We start from the raw sequence: 24,271 nt of genomic DNA on the forward strand, positions 1-24,271 counted from the left end.
GCTCCAGGGAAGGGGATCTCTCTAGGAGGAAGGGTGCTCAAGATGAAGAAGGTGGGTTTTCAGCCAGGCCTGTCACCCCTCCCTGGAGTGGTTAGGTTAGGATTTTGACAAGTGGTAAAAAGAGGGACTAGGTTGAGCAAGGGGGTAGGAGCAAGAATCTCAGAGCAGATTTAGGATGAAGTGAGTTGGCTGTGGGGGAAGGGAGCAATGGGAAAGGAGGTGGGAGGAGATGCCATGCGGGGGGGGTCTTGAGGACCAGGTTGGGTGCTAGGATGTGGCTTCATGAGCAGCAGGAGTCACTGCAGGTTTGTGGGCATGAGACAAGAGGCACAAAGCTGTATTTTGGGAAGAGCCATCTCGCAGGTGGGCAGGGGCACTGGAGGGCAGAGGGCTGCCCCAGATGGGATTAAGAAGGGAAGGCAGGCCGGACGCAGTGGCTCACGCCTGAAATCCCAGCACTTTGGGAGGCTGAGGCGGGCGGATCACAAGGTCAGGAGTTCGAGACCAGCCTAACCAACACGGTGAAACCCCATCTCTACTAAAAATACAAAAATTAGCTGGGCATGGTGACGCACACCTGTAATCCCAGCTACTCAGGAGGCTGAGGCAGGAGAATCATTTGAACCCGGGAGGTGGAGGTTGCAGTGAGCCGAGATCGCACCACTGCACTCCAGCCTGGGTGACAGAGCGAGACTCCGTCTCAAAAAAAAAAAAAAAAAAAAGGAAGAAGGGAAGGCAGGTTGGGGAGGTTGGGGAAAGGAAGCAGGGAGTGCAGATCACTCCCCTTCCATGAGTTGTTTTCTTAAGATGCTAGAACTTGGCCAGGCATGGTGGCTCACCCCTGTAATCCCAGCACTTTGGGAGGCTGAGGCTGGCAGATCACTTGAGGTCAGGAGTTCCAGACCAACCTGGCCAACATGGTGAAACCCCATCTCTACTAATAATACAAAATTTAGCTGGGTGTGGTGGCGTGCACCTGTGGTCCTAGCTACTTGGGAGGCTGAGACAGGAGAATCACTTGAACCCTGGAGGCACAGGTTGCAGAGAGCTGAGATCGTGCCACTGCACTCCAGCCGAGGTGACAGAGTGAGACCCCGTCTCAAAACCAAAACAAAACAAAAACCAAGGCCAGGTGCAGTGGCTCATGCCTGTAATCCCAGCACTTTGGGAGGCCGAGGTGGGCAGATCACAAGGTCAGGAGATCGAGACCATCCTCTCTAACACGGTGAAACCCCGTCTCTACTAAAAATACAAAAAATTAGACGGGCGTGGTGGCAGGCGCCTGTAGTCTCAGCGAATCAGGAGGCTGAGGCAGGAGAATGGCATGAACCCAGGAGGCGGAGCTTGCAGTGAGCCGAGATCGCGCCACTGCACTCCAGCCTGGGCGACAGAGCGAGACTCCGTCTCAAAAACAAACAAACAAAAAAACAAAAAACAAAAATTACCCTGGCGTAGTGGCATGTGCCTGTAATTCCAGCTACCCAGGAGGCTGAGGTGGGAGAATCGCTTGAACCCTGGAGGCAGAGGTTGCAGTGAGCCAAGGTCGCACCACTGCACTCCAGCCTGGGTGACAGAGCGAGACTTGGCCTTAAAAAAAAAAAGAAAGAAAGAAATTAACCAGCCGTGGTGGTGCACGCCCGTAATCCCAGCTACTCAGAAGGCTGAGGCACGAGAATCACTTGAACACGGGAGGCAGAGGTTGCAGTAAGCCGAGATTGTGCCACTGCCCTCCAGCCTGGGCGACAGAGCAAGAGTCCATCAAAAAAAAAAAAAAAAAAGATGGGAGAACTCAGAACTCAAGCATATAGATTATTCAACAGTTCACATAGCCAGATAGTTCAAGGCCAGCTGTGGGCTTTGAATGCCATAGTAAAATGTTTGAACTTTGCCTTCTAGGCAGTAGGGAGCTACTGAAAGTTTAAAGGGATGGTATACTATTATTCTTTCATTCATTTATTCAATAAACGTGTATGTGTGTGTGTGTATTTTTTTTTTAAGAGTCCAGGTCTTGCTCTGTTGCTCAGGCTAGAGTGGAGTGGCATAATCATGGCTCACTGCAGCAACAAACTCCTGGGCTCAAGAGATCCTCCTGCCTTAGCCTCCATGTAACTGGGACTACAGGTGCTGTCACCAGACCAGGCTAATGTTTTACATTTTTGTAGAGACAGGGTCTTGCTATGTGGCCCAGGCTGGTCTCAAACTCCTGGCCTCAAGTGATGCTCCTGCCTTGGCCTCTCAAAGCACTGGGCAATGTCCCTGGTCTTCAATAAATATTTGATTTATTTAAGCAAATCTTTTTTCTGAGCACCTACTATGTGCTAGGCACCATTCTAAGTACTTAGGATACATAGGTAAATAAAATAAAGGTTCTTCCCTTCAAAGAGCTTACATGTCAGCAAGTAAAGGGAAAGATGAGAGAAAATATAATAAATCAGTAAATTATATATCATGTCAAAAGGTGATAGGTGCTATAGAGAAAAGAAAAAGCAGAGAAGGGTGGGAGAATTGGGAATACAGGGGTGGGACACAGGTGGCAGTATTAAACAGGATGGTCAGGGTAGGCTTCATCGAGAAAGAAAGACTTCAGGATGTCTGGGGGAGGAGTGTTCCAGGAAGAGAGAAGAGCAAGTGCAAAGGCCCTGAGACAGGAGCAGCAAGTGCATTTAGAAACAGCAAGGAGGCCAGTGGCTGGAGTGAAGCAGGAAAGGCAGGGAGAGGGTCATGGGTTGGGGGAAGGGACATTGTGCAGGTCTATGCAGGCTATTGTAGGGTGTATGGAGTGAAGATGTCAAGTCAGTAGTTAGATATGGAGCTGGAGATTTGGGGAGCAATGAGCTGGAGAGATAGACTTGAAAGTCATTGGCATATAGATGGTACATCATATCATCATATGAGACTGCATGGGATTGCCAAGAGGTTGAGTGCAGATAGGAAGGAGGCAGAGAAGAGGAAAGGACTGAGCTCCGGGACCCTCTCGCACCAGGCAGGGGAATCAGCAAAGAGACTGTGATGGCATGGCCAGAAAGGAAGGGGAAAACCACGCAGGATCTGGGCCCCCAGGGAATCTGAAGGGAAGAGACCAGAAGTCTATGGCAATTGCTCATGAAGAGATGAGGGTCTGGCCAAGGGGCCAGGTGGGAGGAACCAGGTAAGAGATATTATCATCCCAATGTTACCCTTAAAGAAACCAAGGCCCAGAGAGGGGAGAGGTTAAGCACCTGGGTCAAGATCACACAGCTGAAGTGTGACTTCTTCTTTTTTTTTTTTTTTTTTTTTGAGACGGAGTCTCCCTCTGTCACCAGGCTGGAGTGCAGTGGCACAATCTCAGCTCACTGCAACTTCCGCCTCCCGGGTTCAAACAGTTCTCCTGCCTCAGCCTCCCGAGTAGCTGGGATTACAGGTGCCTGCCACCACGCCCAGCTAATTTTTGTATTTTTAGTAGAGACGGGATTTCACCATGTTGGCCAGGCTGGTCTCGAACTCCTGACCTCGTGATCTGCCCACCTCAGCCTCCCAAAGAGCTGGGATTACAGGTGTAAGCCATTGCGCCCGGCCAAGTGTGAGTTCTTTTAAGCTGTGTGACCTTGGCCAAGGTGCTTAACCTTTCCCTGCCAAGTCTCAAACACCTCTTTGTCCAGCTACTATGCTTCCATCAAGAATCAATAGGACCTATGTCCCTGCAGGTGTCAGGGTAGCTGGCAGAATGGTGATGCCGTTGGCAGAGGCAGGCAAGGCCAAAGGAAGGGCTGGTTCTGGCAGGGAGTGAAGGATCTTACTTTGAGAGGTATTGAATATGAGGTGGCTGCAGACAGATGGTGACGCCATCTGAGAGGCAGCAGGAAGTAGGCGCTGAGGCTCAGGAGGTGATTTGAGCTGTTGATCTGGATTTGGGACTCCTCAGGACAATCTGTGAACAATGATGAGAGAGAGCACCAAGGACCAAGGTCAGAACTTGGGAGCTAGGGCCCATGTCCACAGGGTGAACTAGAAGGAAGATAAGGAGACAGCAAGGAATGCTTGCCAAGAAACCAGGAGACCAGGAAAGAGTAGTTTCCAAGAGATGGGGGAAGCCCACACTGTTGCAGGGAGGTCCTGCATAAAGTCTGAAACGGGTCTATTTAATTCGCCCTTGGAGGCTGGGCGTGGTGTCTCACACCTGTAATTCCAGCACTTTGGGAGGCCAAGGCGGGTGGATGACCTGAGGTCAAGAGTTTGAGAACCAGCCTGGCCAACATGGCAAAACCCCGTCTCTACTAAAAATACAAAAATTGGCCGGGCGTGGTGGTGGAAGCCTGTAATCCCAGCTACTCGGGAGGCTGAGGCAGGAGAATCACCTGAATCCCAGAGGTGGAGGTTGCTGTGAGCTGAGATCACACCACTGCACTCCAGCCTGGGAGACAGAGCAAGACTCTGCCCAAAAGAAAAAAAAAATTGTAGTTGGAAGGACTTCTGGTTCTATAGGGTGGATTGAACACAAGACTTTATCTCCAGTCCTTCCTGATTTTCCATCAAAATGACAGTAAGGAATAAAAAATGTAAACCTACAAGGACAAAGAGAAGAGGAGACAACAGCAGACAAGATATTAACACCTTTTTGGAAAGTGAGAAACAGGTTGAGGAGTGATCACTGACACAGCAGAGAACAACTGAAACCAAAGGCCATTTGGAGTCTGTAAAAGCTCGGGGATTGGAGGGCTGAAGGAGGCAAGGGGAAGAGCAGGGCTGAAAGCAGCGGCTGCTAGGAGAATGCATAAGGAGAGATGAAACACCCAAGATACTTATCCATCTCCTCTCAAAGCCAGGCAAATTCCAGCCACCTCACAGAAGACCAGCAGTTTATTCTATGGAATTAAGTAAAAGTCTGCATACTGAAGGATAGAACCCTCAGCCCTCACTCCTAAATTGGTCCCAGAGAAAAGACCTCCAGATTCTTCCAGTTGTTGGGGGAGTCTTCCCTAAAGGACCAGGTTCCTACTTGATCACTCTGCAGTGAAGCCCAACAGCCAATAAGCTTGTTCCTCGGTACTCTGTATTCAGTAGCTGTTTCTTGGTCCTTGGTCCTTGGTACTCTCACTCATCATTGTTCACAGATTGTCCTGAGGAGTCCCAGATCCAGTCCCAAATCCACCTGCCCCCAACACACAGAGCAGCCAGCTCTTTAGTGTCTTACTCCAAAATATTGAGACAGCCAAGCCGCAAGAATCACCACAGGTCGGGTGCGGTGACTCACGCCTGTAATCCCAGCACTTTGGGAGGCCGAGGCAGGCGGATCACTTGAGGTCAGGAGTTCGAGACCAGCCTGGCCAACATGGCAAAACCCCATCTCTACTAAAAATACAAAAATTAGCTGGGCATTGTGACACATGCCTGTAATCCCAGCTACTCGGGAGGCTGAGGCAGGAGAATTTCTTGAACCTCAGAGGCAGAGGTTGCAGTGAGCTGAGATCGTACTACCACACTCCAGCCTGGGCGACAGAGGGAGACTCCATCTCAAAAAAAAAAAAAAAAAAAAAAGTCACCACACATTTGAGGAAAAATTCTGTTAAAATAAAAACTTTAGACAAATTAAATTTAGCAGAGTTTATCTGAGCAAAGAACAATTCATGAATCAGCCAGCATCCTGAACCAGTAGAGGTTCACAGAGTTTTACCACCCAGCAGTATGGGCAGGCAGTATTAATGGACAGAAAAAGGAACTGATGTATAGAAACAGCTTGATTGGTGACAGATCAGTATTTGCCTTATTTGGGCATGGTGCAATGAGGTGTTTGCCTTATGTGGACATGTTCTGATGATCTGGCAGCTTGTGACTGGCTGAAAATTCTGCTATATTTGGCTGAGACTTGGCTGCTTATTGTAAGAATATACTCTCAAGTTACGTTGCAGTTTGTTTACATACTGAATTATGCTACAGTCCACTATGTATGGAGTCAGCTTTATACCTGGGTGACAGAGTGAGACTTTGTCAAAAAAAGAAGGAGAGGAGAGGAGAGAGAGGAGAGAGATGAGGGGTGGGGAGGGGAAGGGAGGAAAGGAGAAAAGAAGGAAGGAAGGAAAGAAGGAAGAGAGGGAGGGAAGGGAAGGAGGGAGGGAAGGAGGGAAAGAAAGAAGGAAGGAAGGAAGAAAGAGAGAGAGAGAAAGGAAGGAAGGAAGAAAGAGAGAGAGAAAGGAAGGAAGGAAGGAAATAGGCAACACATAAAATAAATTTTTTTAATAGGATCACAGGTCACTGTGAACAATAGCTGTTCATTAAATGACTTCGGAGGCATATACAAAAAATTACATAGTTGTAGAAAAAGCTTAGCTCTTTTAATAGCGAGTTCTCAGTTTTCTTAAGTGATCAAAAACCTAACAAAGACAGCATGAAGCACAGGAAATTATCTGGGTAGAACACAGAATCTTTGTTTTCTAGGCCAATTACCTAAAGAGAAAGAAAAACATTTTACAATTTCCTATTATGATCAGACCAATAATCTAAGAACACCATGTTGTTTTAATGGAGAGAACCAAATTCTAGTTTTGCATCAGTGTAATTTTGATATTAATGCTAGCTCTTTTCGCCCAGGCTGGAGTGCAATGGTGCAATCTCTGCTTACTGCAACCTCCGCCTCCCGGGTTCAAGCGATTCTCCTGCCTCAGCCTCTCAAGCAGCTGGGATTACAGGCGCCTGCCACCACACCCGGCTTATTTTTTGTATTTTTAGTAGAGATGGGGTTTCACCATGTTGGCCAGGCTGGTCTCTAACTCCTGACCTCAAGTGATCCACCCGCCTCTGCCTCCCAAAGTCCTGGGATTACAGGCGTGAGCCACTGCACCCGGTCGCTAACTTTTATTCTTAAAAAACTTGTAAATAATTACCTCCTAATCTTAACCAGCTTGATCACCCATAAAATTTCTTTCACAAGATTCATCTTCCACAAACCTCCTACAACTCTTATATCCATTCACTTTTTGTCCTATACTTTCCTCTTCTTATTTTTGAAAAATCAGTCATTTCACTTTAGGACAAAATTTATTCTCTTTTTCCGTTATCAAAACAAAACATCCTCACATCTTATAGCTTTTCCTTAGCTTCCTTTGTATATTTCTTTTTCATATATTCCTTTTTCTTACCTTCCTTGTATATTTTCATATAGATTTCCCCCCTTATTGTTTCTAGTAATTGTAGCTACATATATTAATTAGAATTCTTAACCCCGGCCAGGCACAGTGGCTCATGCCTGTAATCCCAGCACTTTGGAGTCTGAGGTAGGCAGAAGTTCAAGACCAGCCTGGCTGACATGCTGAAACCCTGTCTCAGCATGCTGACATGCTGAAACCCTGTCTCTACTAAAAATACAAAAATTGGCTGGGCGTGGTGGCAGACACCTGTCATCCCAGCTACTGGGGAGGCTGAGGCAGGAGAATTACCTGAACCCAGGAGGTGGAGGTTGCAGTGAGTCAAGATCGAGCCACTGCACTCCAGCCTGGGTGACAGCGCGAGACTCCATCTCAGAAAAAAAAAAAAAAAAAAGAATTCTTAACCCTTAGTGACCTTAATTTCCATGGACATTAGAAAGTAAGCATTTGTGAATTGTGTGTCACACCAGCTGTAGATTGGTAAATCTATGAACCATAATGTCTAGAAGCGTGAGCTTTCTCACAGTACAATTTGTCAGTGTGGCACACAACATGTTTCTCAATGGTCCAAAATGTCTTTAGTCTCTCTATAAAAATAAACTGTAAAGGAGGCAAAATTTCATTTGTATCCCTTTAGGTTTTTTGTTTGTTTGTTTTGTGAGGCCTGAAAACTAAATTGTTGTTTGTACAGATTTCCCTCCTCCTCAACTTTCTATTCTTGATGCTAAGAGTGTTAAAACCTTCTGGTGGCTGAGCGTGGTGGCTCACGCCTGTAATCCTAGCACTTTGGGAGGCTGAGGAAGGTGGAACACTTGACCTCAGGATTTCGAGACCAGCCTGGGCAACATGGTGAAACCCCATCTCTACAAAAAATACAAAAATTAGCTGGATGTGGTAGCTTATGTCTGTAGTCCCAGATACTTGGCGGGGCTGAGGCGGGAGGATTGCTTGAGCCCAGGAGGCAGAGGTTGCAGTGAGCCGAGATCTTGCCACTTGCACTCCAGAGTAGGTGATAGAGACCCTATTTCAAAAAAGTAATAATAAAACCTTCTGGTATAGGAAGGACATCTTTTACATGGGAATTTTATCTTACATTCATTTAACTCACTTATTTTCAACACTTATGCTTGGATTGCCTATAAAGATGAGATAATAAACAACTAGTCATCATTTTGTTTTTCTTGCTGACAAATTTTATAATATAAAGACAACATAAGCTTGTTTTACCAGTAAACCTAGATAGGAAATCATGCATCTTTATGATATTTAATCCCCAAAACTATGAAAACATGTCTGTTTCAGTCAAACCAACAATATTCTTATTTGCCAAAGATTACCCAAGTCAGATGAGCTGCAAAAGTATTTGAGGTAGTTCTTAATTTTCTGAGAGAATACTTCATTTATACAAGCACTTATTTTTCTTAAAGCCAACAAAATAGAGCTCTTTCATAATTTAATTTTGAAGCATTAAAAGGAGATAAGAAACTATGATACCTGTATCATACATACAGACATATATAAACATAAACAGCAACAGATCTTACAGCTTTCATTTAAATATCTTAGCCATGTTCCAGGTACAGTAATATAAAACTCCTGAATTTATTAAAGAATATCTGGATCCAAATTGTTCTTCTGGCCAATGGAACAAGATTTCTTGCCCAGATGACTAAAGCTTTTGAATAAGATTTGTGAAGGAGCTTTTAAGATTTTTTTTGTTTGATTTCTGTAAGGAACCTATTATAAAGAGGCAATTTTTTATTAATTTAATCTTTTAGATGCCTCTGTGTATCAATTAAAGAATGCATCCCATTGCTTTTGTGGCATTTTTGAACCTTTCTTTTCTAATGCACCTTGCAAGTGAACAGTTTTATCTAGGTCAAAACTTTCCCACTGTGGCCACTGTAACTCTTAAGTTGTCCTCAGCAAAGTTAACCCATTTTTCCAAAAATACACATGTTCCTCATAATTGTTGTTCATGAAGTTAGCCACCGTCCCAGAAAGTGGCGTCTCAGACTCTGGAGTCCCAGACTCCTTAGATTTGGAGGAACTCACTTTCAAAAGGCACCTGCCTGAGGCTTTTAACTGGATCCATTTCAGTTAATTATCAGATCTGATTTGCTCCTGGACCCAGTCCTACTTGACCCAGTCTAAGAATTGTTCAAATAAACTTGGAGAACACAAAACACAAATTCCTGAAGCTTGGAATCTGAGATAGAACTCACCCATGACCTCCAGTTGCTACAAGAGAACAATTGGCACAGTGTGCCCTGTCAGGTACCCTTACTTGGTCACTAAATGCTCCTGAGGGTCACTGGAGTTCTACTTCCGATCCCACTTCTGACACCAATCTGTTAAAAGAAAAGCTTTAGGCCGGGCACGGTGGCTCACGCCTGTTATCCCAGCACTTTGGGAGGCCGAGGTGGGTGGATCACCTGAGGTCAGGAGTTCAAGACCAGCCTGGCCTACATGGTGAAACCCCATCTCTACTAAAAATACAAAAATTAGTCAGGCATGGTGGTGGGCACCTGTAGTCCAAGCTACTCAGGAGGCTAAGGCAGGAGAATTGCTTGAAGCTGGGAGGTGGTGGTTGCAGTGAACCGAGATCACGCCATTACACTCCAGCGTGGGGGCCAAGAGCGAGACTGTCTCAAAAAAAAAAAAAGAAAAAGAAAAAAAAAGGAAAAGCTTTAGACAAATTTAGCAGAGCTTATTTGAAAAAATAAGCAATTCATGAATTCAGCAGCATGCTAAACTAGTAAAGACTCGGCTGGGCATGGTGGCTCACACCTGTAATCCCAGCACTTTGGGAGGCTGAGGCAGGCAGATCACCTGAGGTCAGGAGTTCAAGACCACCCTGGCTAATACGATGAAACCTCATTTCTACTAAAAATACAAAAAAATTAGCTGGGCGTGGAGGCACACACCTGTAATCCCAGCTACTCAGGAGGCTGAGGCAGGAGAATGGCTTGAACCCGGGAGGCAGAGGTTGCAGTGAGCCAAGATCACACCATTGCACTCCAGCCTGGGCAACAAGAGTGAAACGCCATCTCAAAAGAAAAAAAAAAAAAAAACCTAAACCAGTAAAGGCTCAAAGAACTCCACCTAACCATGTGGTCAAGTAGTACTTACAGAGAGAAAAAAAGTGACATATAGAAATAGCCTATTTAGAACTCGGCATTTGCTTTATCTGGACAGGTCTAAGCACTTTGCAGTCTGCGATTGGCTGAAAGCTCAGTTGCAATGATTGGCTGAGACTCAGCTACTTGTTACAAGAAACTCTCATGTTAGGTTTGTTTACATATTAAGTTGGGTTTCAGTTCACTATGTAAGGAGGCAGCTTAAGGCCAAATTTAATCTAATTTAACACCTCCAGCTTGAAAGACAAAACCAAACCAAATCAACCAAGAAACAGAAAAAAGAAAATTCAAAGATGTATGAGCATGCATAACTTTGATAAAAATAAAAATAATAATTATTTAAATTGGCAATTAGAAAATAGTTATATCCTCAGGTAACAGATGTCTCTAGGTGGATGAGATTGTGGGTGGTTTTTCTTGTTGTTGATATTTTCTGTGCATCTCTAAAAAACATCTAATGCTTTGCAAAGAACATAAGAAACAGATTAGTACATTAGTGGCCTTGGAGGAAACAATCTCAGTAAAACATGTGTTTATTAATGAATGTATTCCCCCATCCCTTTCCAAAAAAGTTCATAGGTGTAGTTATAGTCAAAGGTAAGAGGCAGTCTTGTCAGAGCCAGTAAAGTAACCAACCATCCTGGTTTGCCCAAGACCAAGCAGCTTCCCAAGACACTGGACTTTCAGTGCTAAAACCAGAGAAGTCCCATCCATACTAGGAGAGTTGATCACTCTAGTCTGTGTAATTTGCAAAGACTCTCCATATCCTTTGGTTCCTGTGAGTCTCAAATCCACACAGTGAGGTACAGGTGGGCCGGTGGATGGTCACCTCCATTTCAGAAGAGAGGCAGCTAAGGCTCAGGGAACCTCCCTATCCCTGACCCGGGAAAGGCCTTAAGAGAAAGTGGTCTTTTAAACTGTGTGTATATATCACTTTGATAAAATTAAATATTAGTTTTAAAGAAGAGAGAGGGCCAGGCGCAGTGGCTCACGCCTGTAATCCCAGCACTTTCGGAGGCCGATGCGGGCAGATCACGAGGTCAAGAGATCGAGACCATCCTGGCTAACACAGGTGAAACTCCATCTCTATTAAAAATACAAAAAAAAAAAATTAGCCGGGCGTAGTGGTGGGCACCTGTAGTCCCAGCTACTCCAGAGGCTGAGGCAGGAGAATGGTGTGAACCTGGGAGGCGGAGTTTTCAGTGAGCCGAGATTGCGCCACTGCACTCCAGCCTGGGCGACAGAGTGAGACTCCATCTCAAAAAAAAAAAAAAAAAAAAAAGAGTGAGGGCCAGGCGCAGCGGCTCACGCCTGTAATCCCAGCACTTTCGGAGGCCGATGTGGGCAGATCACGAGGTCAAGAGATCGAGACCATCCTGGCCAACATGGTGAAACCCCGTCTCTACTAAAAATACAAAAATTAGCCAGGCGTGGTGGTGGGCACCTGTAGTCCCAGCTACTCGGGAGGCTGAGGCAGGAGAATCGCTTGAACCCGGGAGGCAGAGGTTGCAGTGAGCCAAGATGGCAACACTGCACTCCAGCCTGGCAACAGAGTGAGAGTCTGTCTCAAAAAAAAAAAAAAAAAAAAAAAAAAAAAGAGTGGGAATCCAGAATGATAGAAAGAAAATGAGCCTGGGAGGGATGAACTGCAGAGGACCATAAGGTAACATGCGAGCAGTTTTGCAGGTGTATACAACTGTCAAAACTCACTGATTGTACACTTTAATTGGGTGCAGGTTTTGTTGCCCTTAAATTATGCCTCAATTAGAGAGAAAGAGAGAGAATATAAGGAAATAGGGGCAGCCATGGCGTCCTTGGAGAATTCACACTTGGACGATAACTGCTCATTTGTGTACTCTCTCCTCCTCACCTGTCTTCCACTCCACCCCTGTCTCTGATAGAACATCTCTCCAGCTAAGCCATCTTCCTTAAGGCAGCCCAATTCTCTGTGGTGCTGCCACAGCACTAAACTGTTCTCTGTGTCCCCAGGACTCCAACCTGTCTGTGCACACAGAAAACCCGGACCTCACTCCCTGCTTCCAGAACTCCCTGCTGGCCTGGGTGCCCTGCATCTACCTGTGGGTCGCCCTGCCCTGCTACCTGCTCTACCTGCGGCACCATTGTCGTGGCTACATCATCCTCTCCCACCTGTCCAAGCTCAAGACGGTCAGTGGCTCAGGGATCTCCTACCGATGGGGCCGGGCCCTGGGGATTCTGCTTTTATTTTTTAAATTTAATTAATTAATTAATTAATTTAGAGACAGAGTCTCACTCTGTTGCCCAGGCTGGAGTGCAGTGGCACGATCTTGGCTCACTGCAACCTCTGCCTTCTGGGTTCAAGCGATTCTCCTGCCTCAGCCTCCTGAGTAGCTGGGATTACAGGCATGCGCCACCACACCCAGCTAATTTTTGTATTTTTAGTAGAGATGGGGTTTTGCCATTTTGGCAGGCTGGTCTCCACCTGACCTCAGGTGATCAGCCTCCCAAAGTGCTGGGATTACAGGCATGAGCCACTGGGCCCAGCCAGCATTCTGGTTTTAATGAGGCCCTCTCCCACCTCCTCGGCTGGACTGGGTTCCCCAGTCTCACCTGACCTGCTTGGGGCCATGGGAATCTGACAACTGAGAATATATACAGCCAGCTGACATATTCCCCACTTGGGAAAGTTTAAGTACGTTCAGCAACACTCTCCCCACCTCCAGCAAGCTTCTGGTCAGCTCCATTCCCAGACCTCAGTGCCAGTCCCAGGCAGGTCTAGTGGATTCTGATGGCTTCAGGTACAAAGACCCCTTCCCAGTGAGGACTGTCCTTGCCTCTGGGGATGCGGATTCCAACCTGTGCTCTCTTCGCAGGTCCTGGGTGTCCTGCTGTGGTGCGTCTCCTGGGCGGACCTTTTTTACTCCTTCCATGGCCTGGTCCATGGCCGGGCCCCTGCCCCTGTTTTCTTTGTCACCCCCTTGGTGGTGGGGGTCACCATGGTCAGTGTGGGGCCCTGGGAAAGTGGATGGGGGAGGTCTCCATAGGGTTGTGGACTGTGATAGGGAAACTGTGGGCTCTGAGGAGAGGGCTGGACATATTGGGAATGGGAAGAAGAAGGGGGTGGCCCCAGAAACTTCTGGCCATGTGGGATGGGGAGAAATGGAGGCAGGTCCAGATGTGTGTGTTCTGCCCGGGCCTCCCTGCCCTCCCTGCACAGCTGCTGGCCACCCTGCTGATACAGTATGAGCGGCTGCAGGGCGTACAGTCTTCGGGGGTCCTCATTATCTTCTGGTTCCTGTGTGTGGTCTGCGCCATCGTCCCATTCCGCTCCAAGATCCTTTTAGCCAAGGCAGAGGTAAGGTTGGGGGAGAGGGGAACCTGCCAGGTTTAGCCCTGATAGGAGGGTGACCTCAGGGTTCAAAGTCACTGCTGGGTCCCAGGTCCCTCCCTCGAGGCTTCAAGTACAAACACAATTGTGTTGTTCTCCACTTGCTGCATTTCTACCTGGAAGCAGGCTGAGGAGGGGGCACCAGTGTAACACAGGAATGAGCCAAGATGCCACCACTGTTGGACCGTCATGTGAGGGTAGGGGGCTGTTCCACAGCACCCACCCACCAAGTGCAATGTCTGACGTGGGTGTCAGTCAGTGTCCGTGTAATGAACACATGTATGCAGACACGTGTGAAGAGTTCTGGCTTACCTAGAGGTCCCATTAGCATGTTCCCTTCCTTTCTTCCCACCTCCCTCAGTTCCTGGCCTTCCTCTTGATCTTCAGTGGCTGTGATGTTGGGCTGGTGGGATGGAACACTGCAGGCCAACCTAGTGCCTCCCATTTCTCCATCTCAGCGGGAAGCAGGCAAGGAGAGTAGCTAAGAACATAGGCCGTGAACAACCCGCTTACTCCCCATGTGGGCTCGGGCGGGTCGCTGAAACCTTTGGAGCCTCATTTCCTTAATTGCAGAAAGGGCGTCATGAGCTGTCCTGCCTGTAGGCTGATGTCCCAGTTAGACAAGGTCATGTAGGTAAGGTGATGGCACCACACCTGGCACAGGTGCCACACCTGGTCCTCGCTGAACCAGAGCTCCCTTGTGATCCTTCCTCATCTCTCAGAGTCCTCTGAGTGGGGACCTGGAGGCCCCCAGGTGCTGCCTCCTGCCCCAGAGGAGACTGATGCCCCAAGGGACTCCGCAGGGCAGGGGCTGCAGGCCCAGGCTTTTCCAGTGCTTCTGACGCCCCTCCACTCTCCCACCCAGGGTGAGATCTCAGACCCCTTCCGCTTCACCACCTTCTACATCCACTTTGCCCTGGTACTCTCTGCCCTCATCTTGGCCTGCTTCAGGGAGAAACCTCCATTTTTCTCCGCGAAGAATGTCGACCCTGTGAGTTTCCCATGGAGGGTGCGGGGGCTCCACAGCTGAGTCCTCAGCCCAACTCTGACCAGCAGCCCCCAACCCCTCCAGTTCCTTTCAAAGTGGGAGAGAGGTCATCTCCACAATCTGTAAACTGGGGCTTGGAGCAGGAACAAGGGTCCCCTCCATTTCCCTACTCTGCTTTGAGAGGGTGGTGGGCACTCCTGATTCCCCCGTCCTATTCTCTCGCCTTCTAGAACCCCTACCCTGAGACCAGCGCTGGCTTTCTCTCCCGCCTGTTTTTCTGGTGGTTCACAAAGTGAGTTGGCTCTTCCACCAGCCAGGCCAGAGGGAGGGGAGGGATGGAAGGTGAGATGGAGGAAGGGGAGCAGGGCAGCAGTTTAGGGACCGGGCTGGCCACCTACCCCACCCCCCACCGCAGTGGGCACAGGGCAGATGAGGGTAGGGAAGTGGTCTGGGAGGGGGACCAAATGCAGAGGCCTGGCCTGGCCCAGCGCCGTCCCCAGGTTACAGGCCAGCCCTGCATCTGGCAGGTGTGGGGACAGGCCCAGGAGGCTGGAAGAAGACTGTCATTAGTTCTGAGCGCCTCTGTTTGTGATAAACTTGCAGCCTGTCATCTCCTTGGCTGCGCCTCAGAGCGGCTTGAGCAGGATAACTGTGTCTGTGACCTGGGTGACAGCTCATTAACCCCACAGCACTGAGGAAGCACCCGAGGCTGGGGCCGAATTCCCCAGGCCTCGTCCTCACCCAGGGCCCCAGCCAGCATGGATTCCATCACCAGGGCCTGGGGTGGGGAGGAGATGGGACACCTGGGGAGGAGGAGGAGAAGGGGGTAGTGGTAGGAACTTGGGAGGGAGAGCCAGTGACCTCAAGCCTATTCGCTGAGGAAATGAAGGAGACACCTTTCATGGTCACAGTGCCCGAGGGAGACCCTCCTTTCTGGAGACCCTGGGGCCCTGGAGGCACTGACCCTTGGCTCCAGGCTGCTAAACCCTGACCCTCTGCGGGGCTGCCTGCCGGGCTTCACCTCCCCCCAGGATGGCCATCTATGGCTACCGGCATCCCCTGGAGGAGAAGGACCTCTGGTCCCTGAAGGAAGAGGACAGATCCCAGATGGTGGTGCAGCAGCTGCTGGAGGCATGGAGGAAGCAGGAAAAGCAGACGGCACGGTGAGGCCCTCCCCTTGCCCCAACACCCAGCCCCTTCGCTTACCCCAGATCTCCTGCAGAGGACGCTGGTAGACCTTGGAGGGCGGCATTGCCGGGGTGGCAAGCAGAGCAGGACCAGGTGATTTCTTGGCAGCCTCGGGACCATTCTATGGGAAGCTTAGGCCTGGATGGGGCTAGTTCTCCCAGCTCTGGTGGGGGCAGGAGAATGGCTGGCACTTTGGAGCAACTACCCCATCCCAGGTCCCATCCTAAGGATATAAATGAACTCACTTAATTTTTCAACAGCCCTAAAGGGCAGGTTCTAGTGTCCCTGTGTTACAGATGGGGACACTGGGGCCGGGTGTGGTGGCTCACAGCTGTAATCCTAACACTTTGAGATGCCAAGGCAGGAGGATTGCTTGAGTCCAGGAGTTCAAGACCAGCCTGGGCAATATAGTGAGACCTTGTCTCTACAAAAAATAAACAAGATGAGCCGGGCATGGTGGTGTGCACCTGTAGTCCCAGCTACTTGAGAGGCTGAGGTGGGAGGATCATTTGAGCCCAAGAGGTCAAGGCTATAGTGAGCTGAGATTGTGCCACTGTACTCCAGTCTGGGCAATAGAGTGAGACCTTTTCTCAACAACAACAAAAACAGATGGAGACACCGAAGCACAGAAATTTAACAGAGGGCCTCCCAGGGTCCCCAAGTTGGTGGTGGCAGAGCTGGAATCCACATGGAGCCGGCTGGCCCCAGAGGTTCTCCTCATATCACTGCACCACCCTGCCTGACTGAGAGGGCTGATTCCAGGGCCAGGAGCCAGCACACCCCTGCCAATTCTGCCTCCTCCTGTCTGGAGGCGGCGGCTGAATGAGATGATCTTCCCCTGAGGGGTCTTCCCACTGGCAGCCTCTTATCAAGGACCACAAACCTGTCTCTGGCCAACTGCCTCGCCAAGAGAGCTGGCGCTGAGCATCATCTTTCTCCACCCAATTCTGACCCCAGGATTGAACCCTCCCTCCTCCCATCCACAATCCAGGCCTAGGAGTTCAATGTTTGCTCAGCCCGGAGCTTCCGGTTGTCACCAGCTGTTGGAGGAACCTGGGCCTGGGCGTGGTTAGCAGTATCCTGGCTTTCATGGCTTGGAGCCTCCAGGAAGACCTATGGGCCCCCAGTCTGCCTGCTGCACCCCCTCTCAGTCCCTCCATGCCACTCCACCCCCTCCGTGTTCAGCTGCCCGGTGGCTGTACCAACAGCCATCCTTGATCTTATCTACCTTCCCTCTTGGCGTCCTCCCTGGAGCCAGCACTGGGGAGGCGGGGAGAGGGCCAGACAGGGGGGATAGCTGGGTTTTAGAGTCCTTGTGGTAGCAGTCTGGCCACCCCTTCAGATGCCCTCTGGCAGCTGAGGACAGAGTCACTTGTGCAATTCTTATGCTGTCTGTTCCCCTCCCAGCTCTGAGAGCCAAGAAAACAGCTCCTTCCTCCTCCTCACTCCTAGCCAGCCCAGCCTAGCCCTTGGCTTCCTGGAGCCCCTGTCCCCATTCCTAACCCACTGCTTCTTCCTCCCTGGACCAGACACAAGGCTTCAGCAGCACCTGGGAAAAATTCCTCCGGCGAGGACGAGGTGCTGCTGGGTGCCCAGCCCAGGCCCCGGAAGCCCTCCTTCCTGAAGGCCCTGCTGGCCACCTTCGGCTCCAGCTTCCTCCTCAGCGCCTGCTTCAAGCTTATCCAGGACCTGCTCTCCTTCATCAATCCACAGCTGCTCAGGTCTCTCCACACTCCAGCTCACTATAGCCCTGCCCTGGGCAGCAGGGCTGGCTGGCTAGCCCAGAGGAAGGAACAACGTACAGTGAAAAGAACCCCAGACCAGGAACCAGGGAGGCTAGCTCCACTTTCTGTGTGACCTTTGGCAAGTGGCATTGCCTGACTTGTTTCCTCACTCACATTCAACTTAGAATTGCTGTGCCTATACTATGTGCCGGGCACCATGGTGTGTACGTTAACAAGCACTGGGTCTTTAAATCTTCCCAACAATCCTATGCGGAATTGCCCCATTCCCATGTCACAGATGAGAAAGCAGGAACTCAGAGAGGTGAAGTGACTTGGCCAAGGGCACACAGCAAAGAAAGAATCAGGTCTGAGTCCAGGTCTCTGAGCTCCGACTGAGGTGCTCTGTCGCCACCATCAGGCTCTAACATCTGTCTCAGGAATGGCTTGGACTAGAACGAGCTCTCAAATGAGAGGGTGGGAAGGAGAGCTGCCTAGTAGCTAAGTCCCCACCTCCTTGCCCCTCCGTGCATGCATTAATTTGTTCAGCAAACATTTATTGAACCTCCAGGGTACCAGAATGGTGCTCGATACTGGGGATACAGAGGTCAATAAGACAGGGTCTTGAGGTCTTATGGGAGAAACCAGCGTGTAAATCAATTAGAATTCAGTGGGGGCAGAAGTGTTCTCGGGTGTCTGGAAAATCCCGGGAGGGGCAAAGAAGCCAGCCTGGGACGCAGCAGGAAGCACCCACTGGCTCGGGAGGTCAACGAATTTGGAGAGACAAGTAGATGAAGAAACAGGGGAAAGTTCAGCCTCAGCTTAGTCACAAAGCCCTGAAACAGCATGACTCAGGTGTTTCTGAGTGGCAGAGGAAATGGCAATGAGAGGGAGGGGCAGGAAAACAGAGAGAGGGAGAGCTAAGGATATCCTTGAAAGATCTGAGCCAGGGAGGGGCATCTGGCTTCAAGGATCTCCTGCCAGGAGTGTGGGGGATGTAGGGCAGGGTGGCTGGATGGAAGTGGGCCAACCCGGTCAGATGGAGTCCAGGCCAGGAATGAGACAAGCATTCAGGAGCGATTTGGGAGATGGGCGTGTGCGCCAGAGAGACAGAGGAGTGCCAGGCAACCTGGGTGCTGGCCTGGGTAACTGGAGGACGATGGATCTTTTGCTGAGCTGATGGGCTCGGTGGGAGGAGGAGGCTGCGTGGGGGGCAAGGTGGTGGATGGAGTCTGGTCATGTGGGGCCAGTGGTGCCAGTGGGTCCTCCGAGGGGAGATTCCCAGCTAGCTGGAAGTCAAACTCTCGAGCCCAAGAGTTTGAGACCAGCCTGAGCAACATAGCAAGACCCTGTCTCTACAAAAAAGTTAAAATATTAGCCAGGGCTGGTGGCATACGCCTAGAGTCCTAGCTACTCAAGAGGCTGAGGTGGGAAGACTGCCTGAGCCTGAGAGGTTGAGGCTGCCGTGAGCTGTCATGGCACCACCGCACTCCAGTCTAGGTGACAGAGAGAGACCCTGTCTCAAAAAAAAAAAAAAAAAAAAAAAAGAGAGAGATAGAGAGAGAAACACCAGTCACTGGGCTGGGGCCACTGGGGCCCACCCTACTCCAATATGACCTCACCAAATGAGGCCATGTTCACAGGTACCAGGGGTTGGGAGCTGAACATATCTTTCTGGGAGACACAACTTAAGCTATCACAGAAGGGGAGGCCTGGCTATGATTATGGCTGGAGGGCTCCATGTAGTCGAGAGGAGAGTGTCCCAACAATGAAGAGACTCGGTCATGTCAATAGGTGAAGGTGTAGAGCTTCCAGCAGAGGTGGCCAGGGTGAAGCTCAGCGGCAAAGGGGGCAACAGCGCAGCAAGTTCCTGAGGAGGCAGAGGAAGGCCAGGGCTCGGGGGCAGGGGCAGCCTCCGACAGCCTGAGCACCAGAAAAAGGAGGACAAGCCACTGGAGGGCAGTTTGTGAGTGGCAAGGAGTTTGTGGGTGGCAGGGAGTTCTCAGTGGGTGGCTAAGCAAGAAGGCAGGTAGCTGCTGAGAGGGGTGGGGGGCTGGGATGGGCCTGAAGGGAAGAGAAGAGAGGTGAAGAAGGCCCCAAGAGCGGGGGCGGATTAGGGACCTAGAGAAGGTTGCTAGGCAGTGCTGGGGGCCACTGAGTTTGGAAAGGTGGATTTGAGCGGCAAGAGTCTTTGTGGTCATGTGGCGGAATCTAGAGCCCCCAGCAGCCTAGGAGAAGGAGCAGGGAAGTCCAGTCAATGGAAACGTGGCATTTCTTCCCGCCATATGTCAGGAGGTAAGAAGGCAGGCAGGTGAGGCTGGTGGTGAGAGCGTGATCGATAGGGCGTGCAGCAGGGTCCATGGTGGATAGAGAAGGAGGTGAAGGCAGAGTGGAGCCAGGAGGTCGTGGTCTTGAGGCAGTACTGGGTTGACCCTCCCTGGCCCAAGAGGTTGGAGGGGGTGGAGGTTTCAGAGGCCAGGGGTGCAGTGGAGAATGCGGGTAAAAGCAAAGGGCAGCAGAGGAGGGAGCAGCCATGGGGGCAGCACTGCCCACCTCACTCCTCTCTCCTCCCCACAGCATCCTGATCAGGTTTATCTCCAACCCCATGGCCCCCTCCTGGTGGGGCTTCCTGGTGGCTGGGCTGATGTTCCTGTGCTCCATGATGCAGTCGCTGATCTTACAACACTATTACCACTACATCTTTGTGACTGGGCTGAAGTTTCGTACTGGGATCATGGGTGTCATCTACAGGAAGGTCAGCTGGAGCAGGGCCCAGGGGAAAGGCTGGCCCTGGGCAGCTTGCAAGAGGCTCGCAGCCAAGTCCACCCACTACTGTCTACCTGCAGGCTCTGGTTATCACCAACTCAGTCAAACGTGCGTCCACTGTGGGGGAAATTGTCAACCTCATGTCAGTGGATGCCCAGCGCTTCATGGACCTTGCCCCCTTCCTCAATCTGCTGTGGTCAGCACCCCTGCAGATCATCCTGGCGATCTACTTCCTCTGGCAGGTGACTCTCCAATCCTGACCTCTGCCTCCTTCCTCTGACATGCTGCAGAAGTGGCAAGAGAGGATTATTCTGGAACTGGGCGCATGGCACATGCTTGTAGTCCCAGCTGCTCAGGTGGCTGAGGCAAGAGGATCACTTGAGCCCAAGAGTTCTGGCTGCAGTGCGCCACGATTGTGCCTGCGAATAGCCACCACACTCCAGCCTGGGCAACATAGCAAGACCTTGTCTCTAAAAAGAAACAAAGAAAACAAAAAAAAAGAAGGAGGCTTATTCTGGGTTAGCAGAGGGGATATAGAATTGACACAAGAGCTGGCTGGGCACGGTGGCTCACGCCTGTAATCCCAGCATTTTGGGAGACCAAGGCAGGTGGATCACGAGGTCAGGAGTTCGAGACCAGCCCGGCCAGGATGGTGAAACCCCATCTCTACTAAAAATACAAAAATTAGCCAGATGTGGTGGCGGGTGCCTGTAGTCACAGCTACTCAGGAGGCTGAGGCAGGAGAATCGCTTGAACCCAGGAGGCAGAGGTTGCAGTGAGCCGAGATCATACCACTGCACTCTAGCCTGGGTGACAGAGCAAGACTCTGTCTCAAAAAAAAAAAAAAAAAAAGAATTGACGCAAGAGCTTCCCTAGGCATTGGTGGGGATGGAGGGATAGGACTTCGAGGATGCTGATGTCTGCAAAGGAATCTTCCCAGCATCTGTTGCTATCCTTCCTGCAGAAGCCAGGGAGGAAAGAAAGACTTGGAGGGAGGTGGGTGTGACTCTGGCTGTCATCGTCTATATTTGCCTTCCTGTGTGTCTGGACACCTTTCTATATCTGCTGTCTGTCCCTGTCGTCGTTATCTAATGGTTGGCTGCTTCTACAAATGTTGTGGTCATTCTGACTTTCTATCTGTTTGGCCAACCACCATCTTTTGCTTCCTGCCCATCTACACATTTCAAGTTAACAGGCCTCTGTTTGCCTGTTGGGTTCTCTCTGTAGACTTTGGTAATCTGTCCCTATGTGACATCTATCCACCGGTGCCTCCTCAGAACCTAGGTCCCTCTGTCCTGGCTGGAGTCGCTTTCATGGTCTTGCTGATTCCACTCAACGGAGCTGTGGCCGTGAAGATGCGCGCCTTCCAGGTAGGTGCTGTCAGAGGTGCATCCTCCTGCCTGCAGCACCCGGCCGGCTGCCTGGGGGAAGGTGTCCACTAACCTTGGGGCCTCCCAACTACCTTGCTTCCTGAGTATGGATGGCTACTAGCCATTTGCAGAAACCATAGCTCACTCTTCCCTCACAACTCTCAGAGGGTTTTACTGACATTCTCATTTTGTAGCAGAAGACCAACGCTTAGAGAAATAATGGCAGTCCAGAATCAGGCAGGGCTGGGACTCAAACCTGACTATCCTGGTCTAACAAGGAGTTTTCCCGCTGCACTGTGCTAAGCATGAATAGCCAGTCACTCAGTCTACTATTTGCAAACATTTCTTGAAGTGTTTTTTTTCTTTTTTTTTTTTTTTTGAGACAGGGTCTCGTTCTGTCACCCATGCTGGAATGCAGTGGCATGATCTCGGCTCACTGCAACCTCTGCCTCCCGGGTTCAAGCGATCTTCCTGCCTCAGCCTCCCTAGTAGCTGGGACTACAGGCACATGCCACCACACCCGGCTTATTTTTGTATTTTTTTTTTTTTAGTAGAGATGGGGTTTCACCATGTTGGCCAGGCTGGTTTCAAACTCCTGACCTCAGGTGATCCATTCATCTTAGCCTCCCAAAGTGCTGGGATTACAGGTGTGAGCCATCACACCTGGCCTATTGAAATCTACTAGCTTCCCACTGCCCATAGGAAAAATGACAAACCCCCTAAGAAGACTCAGCAGGCTTCTGCTTACCTTGCAAGTCCTCACCCCCTGCGGAGTGGCCAAGTTTCAGCCAGTCTGGTCTTCTTTCTTTTCTCCACAGCACCAAGCTCAGGGTACCTCTAGGGGCCACCACATATACTATTCCCTCTGCCTGGAATGCTTGTCATCCCCCTCTTGCCTGCCTAACTCCTTTCCTTCCCTTACCTCTCGGCATTGAAGTCACTTCCTCGGCTGGGCACGGTGGCTCATGCCTGTAATCCCAGAGCTTTGGGAGGCCGAGGCAGGTGGATCACCTGAGGTTGGGAGATCGAGACCAGCCGGACCAACATGGAGAAACCCCGTCTCTACTAAAAACACAAAATTAGCCGGGCATGGTGGCACATGCCTGTAATCCCAGCTACTCTAGAGTCTGAGGCAGGAGAATCCCTTGAATCCAGGAGGCAGAGGTTGCGGTGAGCCAAGATCGCGCCATTGCACTCCCGCCTGGGCAACAAGAGCGAAACTCCGTCTCAAAAAAAAAGTCACTTCCTCCAGAAGTCCACCCTGACTGCCCAGTCTCAGTCTAAGTTAGTTTCCCTGCCATCACCTCATTACTTTCTTACAGGATCCTGTGATTTCCCATCAGAACACACATAATGATTAATAATTAAGCATTTATTCAGATCATTGTTTGCTTATTGTATGCCTCCCCCATCAGATCGTCAGCTGTATGATGGCAGGGGCCTTGTCTGAATTCATCGTGACAAATTTTACATGTAGCCCATGGCCTGGCACATAGTAGGCACTCCATAAATAGGGGTTGAATGAATACATTAATCTGGTGTGCCATACCTTGGGCTAAGGTCTTGGAGAACAAAGAGAAATAAATAGTCCATCCCCTCAGGAAGCTCACAGTCTGATTAGAGAAACATATATGTAAAGGAATGGTTATGGAACAAAAGGAAAGTGCAATGTGCTTTAGAAACCCAGGGAAGGGGACCAGGTGTGGTGGCTCACACCTGTAATCCCAGCACTTGGGGAGGTCAAGGTGGGAGGATCACATGAGGCCAGGAGTTTGAAATCAGCCTGGGCAACAGAGTGAGACCTCGTCCCTACAAAAAAATTTAAAAATTAGTTGGGCATGGTTGTTCATGCCTGTAGTTCCAGCTAGTCAGGAGGCTGAGACAGGAGGATCAAAGGAGCCCAGGAGTTTGAGGCTGCAGTGAGCTATGATTGTACCACTGCAGTCCAGCCTGGGCAACACAGTGAGGCACCATCTCTAAAATAAATAATACTAGCAATAATAATAAGAAGAAGAAAAAGAAGTAGTAGGAGAAGAAACCCAGGGCAGGGGACAGAGGATGCTGCCTGGGGAGGCCAGTGCAGTGGCACTGAGGGTGGAGATGGATCTTGTCAGGCAGAGGACACAGGGAGGCAGGGGCTGTGCATTCCAGGCCAAGGCACAGCACAGGCCCAGCAAGGAGTTGTGAGAAGGAATGGTGGGCAGCGTGGAATGGCTGCAATGGATGAGAATGGATGGAAAGTAGGACCCTGTGAGCAGGAGGTCGGGGGAGGGAGCAGGTGTGCCACTGACACTCTTTCTGCCTGCACAGGTAAAGCAAATGAAATTGAAGGACTCGCGCATCAAGCTGATGAGTGAGATCCTGAACGGCATCAAGGTGCTGAAGCTGTACGCCTGGGAGCCCAGCTTCCTGAAGCAGGTGGAGGGCATCAGGCAGGGTGAGCTCCAGCTGCTGCGCACGGCGGCCTACCTCCACACCACAACCACCTTCACCTGGATGTGCAGCCCCTTCCTGGTGAGGCTTGGCACAGGGCTGGGTCCCTGCCTCCAGGGCTCTGGGTGCCCAGGCATGGCCAGGGCTCATTGGACTCTACCCTGACACCACCTCCACGCT

The 24,271-nt window shown here is 50.3% G+C and overlaps 1 protein-coding gene across 3 annotated transcripts in view; it reads left to right on the forward strand.

The window, feature by feature from the left end:
• The window catches only part of ABCC3 (ATP binding cassette subfamily C member 3), a 57,242-nt gene that overhangs the window by 9,286 nt on the left and 23,685 nt on the right, over window positions 1-24,271 (forward strand). For 2 of the 3 annotated variants that reach the window (XM_016932539.3, XM_054671182.2), the window contains exons 2-12: window positions 12,248-12,424; window positions 13,111-13,236; window positions 13,455-13,592; window positions 14,491-14,616; window positions 14,844-14,905; window positions 15,645-15,776; window positions 17,331-17,522; window positions 20,100-20,277; window positions 20,369-20,530; window positions 21,566-21,658; window positions 23,969-24,172. In XM_016932539.3, the coding sequence (XP_016788028.2) occupies window positions 12,248-12,424; window positions 13,111-13,236; window positions 13,455-13,592; window positions 14,491-14,616; window positions 14,844-14,905; window positions 15,645-15,776; window positions 17,331-17,522; window positions 20,100-20,277; window positions 20,369-20,530; window positions 21,566-21,658; window positions 23,969-24,172 (1,590 nt within the window). Of the gene's footprint in view, window positions 1-12,247; window positions 12,425-13,110; window positions 13,237-13,454; window positions 13,593-14,490; window positions 14,617-14,843; window positions 14,906-15,589; window positions 15,777-17,330; window positions 17,523-20,099; window positions 20,278-20,368; window positions 20,531-21,565; window positions 21,659-23,968; window positions 24,173-24,271 lie in introns of those variants that run through there. The other variant, XM_016932541.4, reaches the window with a different exon arrangement.

The sequence above is a fragment of the Pan troglodytes genome, chromosome 19 (assembly GCF_028858775.2).
Source record: "Pan troglodytes isolate AG18354 chromosome 19, NHGRI_mPanTro3-v2.0_pri, whole genome shotgun sequence".
NCBI classification, from domain to species: Eukaryota; Metazoa; Chordata; class Mammalia; order Primates; family Hominidae; genus Pan; species Pan troglodytes.